The sequence below is a fragment of the Dipodomys ordii genome, unplaced genomic scaffold (genome assembly GCF_000151885.1).
Source record: "Dipodomys ordii isolate 6190 unplaced genomic scaffold, Dord_2.0 Scaffold64, whole genome shotgun sequence".
Lineage (NCBI taxonomy): Eukaryota > Metazoa > Chordata > Mammalia > Rodentia > Heteromyidae > Dipodomys > Dipodomys ordii.
The window spans coordinates 5670060-5681048 of NW_012267280.1; the positions used below are offsets into that span (position 1 = coordinate 5670060).

Below are 10989 nucleotides of genomic sequence, written 5' to 3' on the forward strand. Positions count from 1 at the left end.
GGCCGCCTCCCGCCCCCGCCGCGCCGCCACACGGCACTTCCGCTCCCTAGAGCTCCGCCCCGGAAGTGCCCGAAAACGAGTCGGCGGGGGGGGGGAGGAGGCGCAGACCTGTGTGCGCAGGCGCCGCCGCGTGCGAGCCGGGTACCTGGGTCGCAAGCCGGCGGGAGCCCGCGTCAGGCACGCTTCCTTCTGCGCTGTCTTCGTTGCACGCACGTTTTCTCTTTTAAAGTAAATGTGACCGCTGCCAGTATAAAGGCCTGGCCCGCAAGGGCGGCGGCTCCGCGAAGGGCGCCCCTCGCGAGCCGCGGCCGCCCTGGGCTGCGCGCTCAGGTCTGACTGGGAAAGCCTCTGGGGGCGTGTCTTACACGATTCCCCTCCCCCCCCCCACACTCTTCTTATGGATCAGATGGAAATCAAAGTGTGCATTTTTCTTGGGACAGACAACGCATGCTTTAAGCCAAGTTTTCGACTGCTTCTCTTCATTTGATATACCTGTAAAATCATTCACATAGTGTAGATCTAAATCCTGGGCTTCCCCACGAACACCCGCGATTCCAACAAAGGAGGAGATGGGCAAGTTCCCCGCCTCGTCTTCTCAACACGACGTGCAGCGGTGCATCTCGTGCTTCCTCTCTGAACTTCGCATAGGTGCATAATTACAAATACATTTAATTCATAAGGTGCAGGCAGACTGGGAGGTGGCTCCGCGGTGGAGTGCTTGCCTCGTATGCACAAAGCCCTGGGTTCGATTCCTCAGCACCACATAAACAGAAAAAGCTGGAAGTGGTGCTTGGCTCAAGTGGTAGAGCGCCAACCTTGAGCTGAAGAGCCGAGGGACAGCGCCCAGGCCCATAATTCAGGCCCCACAACCAACAACGGACACACAGAAGGTGGCGTGGTATCCCACCTAATTATTCTGAGACTTGCTTTGCTCACTGAAGTATCTTAAAAGAATTTTCTCCCTCAGCACTCACTTTGTTCTTTTTAATGAATAACAAAATGTTTCCCCCTACATCCATCAGAGTAGGTTTGGTTCTCAGGTACTGCACACCAGTCCTTTGTACTGTGCCTAAAGGGTCTGTAGTCGTCAAGGAACGAATCATTGGGTGACCAGATACTTAACCAAGCATCACTTTTTTTGTTTTGTTTTTGGGTCCGGTCGTGGGGCCTGAACTCTGGGCCTGGGCGCTGTCCCTCAGCTCTTCAGCTCAAGGCTAGCACTCCACCACTTGAGCTACAGTGCCACTTCCAGCTTTTTTTCTTTTTGCTTATGTGGAGCTGAGGAATCAAACCCAGTGCCTCATGCATGCAAGGCAAGTGCTCTACTACTGAGCCACCTTCCCAGCCCCCAAACATCACTTTTGAACCAGTAGATTGGGTAAAACAATAGGACCCTCGAAGTGGTTGGGCCTCATCCAGTCATTCAAGAAAGTCAGAGAAAAGGGAGCTCACTCTGCCTGACTGAGATGGGACATCATTCATTTTCTGCCTTATATTTAGACTTCAGCAGAAAGTAGAACTTAACACCATCCCATCTCCTGGTTCTCCAGCTGGCTGGCTATAGATCCTGAGAATTCTTAGCCTCCATAATCATGTGAACCAGTTTCTAGCTCCTAATATAACCAGCCTCTTCTCTCCTCGCCTGTTTTCTTCTCTTTATAATCCTTGGGTTTATCTGGAGATTGGTACAGTGAATAAAGTGATACTTATCACAATGAACTCCAAGAAATGGAAACAGGAGGGTTTTTTTTAATCATACTATTTGCAGTCCTCCCCCATTTTTTTCTTTTTTTTGCCTTCAGTTTATTTCCTTTTGTCATTGGTTTTGATTTCTGTACCCTTTGTCTTGTATTTAAGTTTATCTGATTTGGGGAAGGGAGTACAGAAACAGTAGGGTAAAGGATGAACTAATTCAGCAGTGATACTCACTAGACACTATGATGGAAATGAACTATACAACTTGGAGTGAAGGGAAAAAAACTGGGAGAAAATGAGGGAGGGGTGATACTGTTAAAAAAAGAAATGTACTCACTACTTGACTTATGTAACTGTAACCCCTCAGTACATCACCTTTACAATAATTTTTTTTTAATTTTAGTTAGGCTTATTTGTCATTCCCTTCCTTCTAGTAAAACTCTTTACCACCTTCACAGAAACAGCTTTTGTTGCTTGTTTACTTGTCCTTATATGCTCTTCGAGGGAAAATGCTGGTGAATAATATGAGAAGAGGAAAATAAATAGAATTTTCTCCCTTAAAGCACCCTTGAGCATTTAAACACTTGGCAGATCCTGTTTTGTTTCCACTACTTCAAATGGGTGTCAGGACAGCTGAGGTGTGGGTAGGACAGTCTTCCTTCTGAAGACTGTGGAGGAGTACAGGCCCTTGCCTTTTGCAGTTTCTGGAGGTACTCTATCCTTTTGTTTCTTTGCCCCTTCTGCCATCTTCAAAGCAACAGAGTTACATCTTCAAATTTCTTTAACTCTGATCTCTTACCTCCCTCTTTCACTTACAAGGATCCTTGTGGTTATATGGTACTCACCCAAATGCCCAGGATGTTTTCCCTGTTTAAAAATCCTTAAAGTCACTTTTACCTCCTGAGATCAGATGTTCCCAGCTTTAAGGATTAGATATGGGAGCTGTTACCAGTAGGTGTGGTATTCCAGATGCTCCTCAATTCTTGAGGACAACAGTTAGGATATTGCCCCAGCTATAGCAAAAGAACTCTAGAAAGTAGATGGATAGCAATGAGTAATCTATTAGCAAAATGGAAATATACCTTGAGGCAGGCAGTTCTAAAAAGAACCCTGTGAGTCAGGTGCTGATGGCTCATACTTGTAATCCTAGCTCCTAAGGAAGCTAGGCCTAAGAATCATGGTTCAAAGCTAACCTAGGCAGGAAAGTCCATGAGACTTTTTTATTTTGGGGGTGGAGGGGGGGTCTGGTCGTGGGGCCTGAACTCATGGCCTGGGCACTGTCCCTCAGCTCTTTAGCTCAAGGATAGCGCTCTACCACTTGATCCACAGCACCACTTCTGGCTTTTTTTCCTGCTTATGTGGTGCTGAGGAATCGAACCTAGGGCCTCATGCATGCAAGGCAAGCACTCTACCACTGATCCACCTTCCTAGCCCCTCCATGAGACTTTTATCTCCAATAAACCACTCAGAAAAAGCTGGATATAGCACTGTGGCTCAAGTAGTAGAGTGCTAGCCTTCAGCAAAGGAAGCTCGGGGACAGGGCCAATGCCCAGATTTCAAGACCCAGAACTGGCGCGCGCGCGCACACACACACACACACACACACACACACACACACACACACAAATCCTGTGCCCTGACCATCTTGAAACTGCCAATTTCATTAGTCTTGTTTCTTTTGTCAAATTAAGGAACATGCTTTGTATAGTCAAAACCTGACATAAGTCATATCTATAGCTATAAGTTTTTGACAATGTGGAGAAAAGCAGTAGAGTCTCCTCCACCCCAACCTTTCACTTCTCAGATTCCCTAATTTTGTTGGGTAAATATTTGATTACTACTCTGAGCAGGGTAGAATATTGTGAGGGGCCTGTTTAGGAAAACCAATTGCTGGCCTGTTGATAAGGTTATAGGTCCAGCTTCGTGGTAGGATTTTGGTTTTGATGAGTATGAGTGCAAAGTAGGACAAGAGGGGAACTTCCTGGGGAAGGAGAAGAGAACTTTAAAAGGGATGGAAAAAGAGAGAAAGAGCAGTAAGAGCTCAGTGAGAGAAGCTGGGGGAGGGTGGAGACATCTCCAGGCATGAAGGACTCTTCCTGAGTATGGTTCAGCATACGCTGTCCCTCCTCTCCTGCAGGATAGCTGTGAGAAAGGATGATTTCCTTTGTGGAAAGTATGGCTTGAAGCACAGATGGGATGCCAGGTGAAGTCTGTTCTGTTGGGAAATAAGGGAGTTAGATCTCTGAGCACTGGAGTGTTGCTGAGGTCAACAGTCTCCGTGCTCCAGAGTAGAAGGAGAGAAGACTGTGATCCATATGTGTTGGCTAGTGGCCGCGAACTGTGGGCAGCCTCTGTGCAGTCAGCTGAGCCCTGCTCTCCATTAAGTAGAAAATGCACATTGTGTCAATAGTGCCATATACCCCAGGGACAAAAAAAGACACCAGGAGACAATGCTTTAGCTAGCACCCTGTTGTATAGTCCTCTTCTAACTAACGACATTGCCTCTAAGCTGTGATTGGAAATATTATTTTGTATGGGTTTTAGGTATTGCCTTACCATACTGGTTCTTTTTTTAATTTATGATCTGTGAAAGACATGAAAAAGAGTACTAATTAGGAGACAAGTAATTGTACCTTCCTTAAAGCTTACATTCAGAGTAGCAGAAGGGGAAAGGCTTCTTCTCCATGGCATCTTCTTAATGAGGGAACCAGAAGCTGCAGCTCTCCAGAGCTCAGGCCCCATGTCACCAGGCTTTTGTGGGCACTAGGATTAGATCGGCCTGCAGCTTTTCATCTTTGTAGAATTCCTAGGCCAGACACTCACTATGTCCGGCTAGAAATACCAGAAGGTTGATGCAAAGCCCAGATCACAGATCTGGGAACCAAAAAGGACTTTGAATTTCTTGAGTCCCCTACCCCCCAGCACTACAGTTCTTTCTCTATAGTCATGTTCAGAGGAGTGGTGTGATTTGTGGGTTACCATATGTGGGTTACATGTAAACTAAGTTGGTTCTTAAAATGTTTATCAAATGTTGGCAGATTTTAGGACATCATAGTTAATGATGAGAGAAATCAAATGCCCCTGAGAGAAACATCTCGAGGAATCACAAGATGTCTGAGCAGCAGAACCCACACGGTCGATGTGGGAAGACACACTTGCGTGCCACATACTTCTCAGTTACAATTACTGCCGCATGTCCTTTTTGTGCAGTACAACTTTAGCTCATGAGGCTGTTTTCTTCACTCAGCAAGTCGAACCTCCAGGCTCAACAGCCACATCTGGAAAGGAAGAGATGTAGAGACTTAGCACTGGGAAGCCCAGCATGCACATTTGGCCCAGTGTGCTTGGTCCAGCTGAATCTGTTGAATTTCTAGAATATTCCCTCACATTTAGAACTTCATCTACTTTGCAGACAGTGGGACCCATGTGCACAGTACAGCCAAGAGAAGCTGTATTGACAGTGACCTTGTTCTTCTGCTGCAGAAGAACTGGCAGTGGCCTTCGCCATTCTTTTAGGCACTTTTGGCTGATTAAACAGCAAGTGAGGGGTGAAACAAGCAAGGTCAAACACGACAAAATTGGTCCAAAAGAGATTTCAAAGGGGTAAAGAGCAGAAGTTATTCTGTAATGGGAGTACTTTATCTACTTACTGATGATTTGGAATGGCTTGTTTATAAACTGTTGGAGAGTTGGACTTTGGACACCAGCTAGTGTAATATTCAGAACAATGTCTTATTACCAAGCAGCTCTTCTGCTTTTGTGACCAGCCCTTCGAAGTTCCCAGTTGAGGATGACAAGAATACAGCTGGCAGAAAACAGCGCCACCACGTGTTCTTGGGTGTCTTAATGTCACCAGGATATGGAAGCCACAGGGTAACAGACCAGTAACATAATCAGGAACCAGGTACAGGTGTGACACAATTGCTACAGAGGGGCAATTTTTTTCTCTCAAATTCAGCACAGATCTGGACAGTTGATAAAGGGTCTCGACCAACGTGGGCAGCAGTTGAGGACATGGATAATGGCTGAAGTATATGGAGGCTAAGCACATGCCAGCTCCAGCCATGAAGACAGTTAGGATTTCTGCACTGGTAAAGGACCACCATAAGGGTGAAAGTTCACATCTAGGTGTGCCTGACCCCAATGCCCATGATGAAAGCATCACAGGTTAAAAGGCTTTCATGTGGAGCACTGAAGGGCCTACTCCACTCTGGAGTGGAGGCATTCACTGTTCACCTCCAAGTGTGTTTTAAAGGGTTTGAGCTTAAAGGAATGAAATGAGCACTCCTCACCCTTCCTTTTTGGAAAGTTCAGCCTAAAAGTATAGCTTTCATTATTTATAATGAAAAGTAATCAGACACTATAGTATCACTGAGGGGTAATGCTAAGTACCCAGCTCACAGAGAACACTTGTCCAGTGATCTCTGACACCGGATGCATATGCAACGTTTGCAGAATGAATGAATGAAGGTGTACATGAGCATTTCATTAATTTTTCTTGAGGCACATTATAGGCTAGAGGCTCAATATTATAGAATGATTCAATGTGCTTTTAACTGAGAGCAGATGAAATAGATCAAGTGTAAGATTGATCTTATACTTGACTGCTTCCATGACTCAAAGGGCTGTTATTATTTCTCAAGTTGTGTATCCTGAACTTAGGTGAAATTCTCAGTCCAATTTATCTTTTATTCTTGCTGCCTCCAGCAAGATAAATTAGACAGTCACAGTCACAGGACTTCCAAAGAAATTATACATATCTACCAGAGCTCATGGGAACCGTGTACGTATTAATAACTAGAGAAGAAAATCTAGTTCAAAATGCGGTGACTCCCATATTACTCTGCACAACTTGTTTTCAGTTATCAGTTTAAGAAGCACAATAAATAGTTTTGCTGCATCATTTGGCAAAAGTTATTGCTTGATTGTAGGGCTTTGAAGTGCTGGCTCACAGTCCTCACAGCTGTCCTTTGAATGATGGGGGGAAGACAGGAAGGACCCTGCTCTCAGATGCAAGGCTTCTGGTTTATGACTAGCACTTTCACCCTGGGGAAACAGGCTCCACCATCTTCCAATCCCCTCTGTCACACTTTCATCAATGCTGTCCTCTTTACGTACTTGGTGTTTAGAATCCTTTTCACCTCCCACTTCACTTAGCACCCAGTCTTGGATGTGCTCTTGCTGAGCTTGAGTTTCATTCCCTGAAGGACCAGAAGTGCTCTTTGAAACTATTGCTTTCCTTAGCCAAGAACAGAAAACTACCATCTTGCAAAACTGCATGAGGGTAGTATGTTTCAATGCATTGACAATTCTTCATTTAGAATGATCCAGATAACTACTCCCTTATAAAGTTAGAGATACAGTAATTCTGTACCATACAATCCATCCTTACCTCCAATCTAATTGTAGAACATTTTCACCATCTATCTCCCCCAAACCTGTACTTCTTATCTATTATTCTGCAGTCCCCCTCACCCAGTCCCTGATACCATGAATCTTATTTTCTGTCTCTGTAGATTTGCATTTCAGGACACTTTATACAAAAGGAACCAGGCAATAGGGGACTTTCAGTATCTGGCTCTTTCACTGGTTAAAATATATGTACATGAGTACATATATAATGTACATGAGTCAAGGCTCCATTCCTCTTTATGGTAGAATAGTATTCTTTTGTACAGGTAAATCCTTTTTTTTTTTGCCTGTTTACCAGTTGATAGGAATTTGTGTTATTTACAACTTTAATTGTTGTGAATAATGTCACAAACATAGATGTGTAAATCTGTTTGTGAATGTATGTTTTGCTCAATTTGGTTTTGCCAATACTAGGAGTTTGAACGTCAGACATTGTACTTGCTTGACTTGCTTGCTCGGCTGGCACTCTGCCACTCAAGCTATACCTCTAGGCTTGAATGTGTTTTTCAATTCTCTTCTATATCTAAGATGGAATTGCTGAGTTATATGGTAGCTGAATATTTACCTTCTTCAGAAAGCTCAAACTATTTTCCAAAGGGTCTGCACTGCCTGCCTCCTGCCCACAGAGGGTTCCAAATGCCTCACAAGTGTGTGTTATAATCGACATTTGAGTCCAGTCTTGATTCCATTCACTAAACAACACTGAGAATCATTTCATATGCTTATTGGCCATTTGTATATCTTCTATGGAGGAAGGTATATTGAAAGATTAGGTAACTTTTCCAATTTTTTTTGTTTTGAATCCTTTTCTAAAATGTATTTAGTACTTTTGAGGCAGTCTACCATAGGGACAAGGGACATGAGAATCAAAGCAAGCCAAACTCAGAAGTTAAACATTACACTGGATAACTTTTTAAGAAAAATAGTTTCTCTTACAACCTAACATATTCAATTACAATGTATAGTCAGATATTTTCTCTAACATTTCTCCAGATGTGTAATGTACCCAAGAACTAAGACTGTCTAGCATAGCAATTCTTCTGATTAGAAGAATGTTCATAAAAATAACAAGAAATTGCCAGGTGCCAGTGGCTCATGCCTATAATCCTAGCAACTCAGGAGGCTGAAATCTAAGGATTGTGGTTCAAAGCCAGCCTGGGAAGCAAAATCCGTGGGACTCTTATCTCCAATAAACCTGCCAGAAAACCGGTAGGGGTGCTGTGGCTCAAGTGGTAGAATGCTAGCCTTGAACTGAAGAACTCAGGGGCAGCACCCAGGTCCAGAGTTCAAATCTCATGACCAAAAACAAACAAACAAAAACACAAACAACAAACAAACAAAAAACAAGAAATAGCCCCACATAGGACCCTTTAACTGGTAAGAATAATAATGATAGAGAAATTATGCAGGGAGTTTGTAAGCCTAATGGCTGAGAATGATGACTTGGATGTTGATTAATACACACACACACACACACACACACACACACACACACACACACACACACACACACACACACACTAGGCGCTTGTGGCTCAGGCTTGTAATCCTAGCTACCCAAGAAGCTGAGATCTGAGGACCATGGTTTGAAGCCTTCCCGAGCAGGAAAGTATATGAGACTCTTATCTCCAATTAATCACAGAAAAAACTGAAGTAGAAATGTGGTTCAAGTGGTAGAATGCTAGCCTTGAACAAAATGTTGCTCAGGGATAGCGCTCCAAGCCCAGAGTTCAAGCCCCAGGACTGGTGAAAAAAAAACCCAAAAATCAAGAAACCACCATCCTGTGAACAATTACAACACTGATCCTTACCAGACATTATGTAGCAAAGGAACTGGATATCTTATGTGTGGGGACAGGAGGGAAAGATTGGGAGACAGTGACAGAAGGGGGAAAATGGTTCTAAAAGAATTATACTGAGTGTGCCTAATTCATGTAATCCCTCTGTATATCAATTACACAAAAACAATTTTTTAAAAAACCACATTCCGACCTGTTCACTTAAAGGAATGATTCAGTAGAGTCTTGTGGACCCACAGTCTGCAAAAAAAAAGAGAGAGAGAGAGAAAATTCTCAATCTGACCATTTAAGAACTCCCTCACTTGATATGTGGGCAGAATTGATGACCATAGCCATGTCTTTGGAAGACAATAACACATTAACCCAGTTTTCCAGAATCCATCACCTCCATGTCCACAGATCCCAGTAAAATCTTGTGGTCTTGAAATTGCTAGTACAGGTCCTTCTTGAGCCTGCCCTGGTGTCTGGAAGGTACACTTTTCTTTGTTTTTGCTTTGCTTTTCCTTAATTAACTTGCTCCTACATAAGTCTCCTCTGTGCTCATCCATTTTTGTTTGTGCTGGTACTGTGTCTTGGACTCAGGGTCTGGGTGCTGTTCCTTAGCTTTTATGTTCAAGGCTGGTGCTATACCTCTTAAGCCACATCTCCATTTCTCATAGACTTTCCTGCCCAAGTTGGCTTCCAACTGAGATCCTTAGATCTCAAGCTTCTGAGTAGCTAGGATTATAGATATGAATCACTGGCTCCTAGCTCCATTTTTAAATTCTTTCTCTGGCAAAATCAGGAGTGTCTAGGGTCGTATTAGGAACACTTTCATACAGAATTAGCAAACAGACCATGTTGTATGTTGAAGCCTTAAGAATATCACCTGAACTGCAGAGTTTTGATTTCATGGGTTAGAAGTATAGTAGTGAAAAAGGAAAGAAACTCAAATCTATTGTTGGCCACCATTGGCTCATGCCTGTGATTCTAGCCATGCAGGAGGCAGAGAAAAATGATGGAGGCCAACCTGGACAAACAACAAGAAAACTTTGGCTGGGTGATGGTGGCTCATTCCTGTAATCTTAGCTCATCAGGAGGCTGAAATTTAAGGATCACAGATTGAAACCAGCTTGGGAAGGAAAGTCTGTAAGACTCATCTCCAGTTAACTTCCAAAGAGCTGGAAGTGGAGTTGTGGCCCAAGTGATAGAGCACTGGCCTTGAGCAAAAAAGCTCAGGGACAGTGCCTGACCTGAGTTCAAGCCCCAGTACTCTCGTACTCTCATTCTCTCTCTCTCTCTCTCTCACACACACACACAAACACACACACACACACACACACACACACACACACACACACATGTTTGCAAAACACCCTTCTCCACCAGTAGTTGACCACAGTGGCACATGCCTGTCATTCTAACTTTGTGAGAGGTATAAATAGGTGGCTCATGGTCCAGGATCACACCTGGCAGGAAGTGAGGCCATATTTTAAAAATGGCTAGTGCAAGAAATGACTGGAGGCTTAATGGCAGAGTGTTTGCCTAGCAAGTGTGAGGCAATGATTTCAAACTATGGTATTGCCAGACAGACAGACAAAAATACTATTGTCAATTAAGTCTAAGGAACTCCACAGATATTTGTACAAAGGTTGCTCACTTAAATCTGACATGAATTCTGGTGGATAGTCTCTATCCTGTCTTTGCAAATGAGAAAAATGGGTGCTTGAGAAGTAAGCTTTTGTCCAAGACAACAGGAGTTCCTGAGGATATATGAAGTAGGTTCTTGTCTGCCGCTCCACCAATTCAGAAAGGGTAACTAGCCTGTCCATGTTTTTTTCTTCTTGTATTAATTTGTGTGAGTAGATATCTGTGGGGTGGTAGTGAATTAAATGACATGTTCCAGTTAACCAAAGCTTGGGTAAGTTCTAGGATAGCTAATGGGGTTGACTGTCAATCTTATGAAATCTTAGCTTTCAAACTGTTCTGTATTTCTTCGCCTTGGAGTTGGGAATAAATGAAGGATGAATTGAAGACAGTGAGGAGAGTGGAAAATGTTCCTTTTTAAAGGAGGGAACTTATTTTGAGGTTTTTTTTTTTTTTT

The 10989-nt window shown here is 43.5% G+C and overlaps 1 protein-coding gene across 1 annotated transcript in view; it reads right to left on the reverse strand.

The window, feature by feature from the left end:
• Positions 1-6836: 6836 nt before the first annotated feature.
• LOC105990345 overlaps positions 6837-10989 on the reverse strand; it is a 28394-nt gene continuing 24241 nt past the window's right edge. Inside the window, exon 6 of the mRNA XM_013022709.1 lies at positions 6837-6896. Within this exon, the coding sequence (XP_012878163.1) occupies positions 6890-6896 (7 nt within the window). The 3' untranslated portion in view covers positions 6837-6889. The remainder of the gene's footprint in view (positions 6897-10989) is intronic.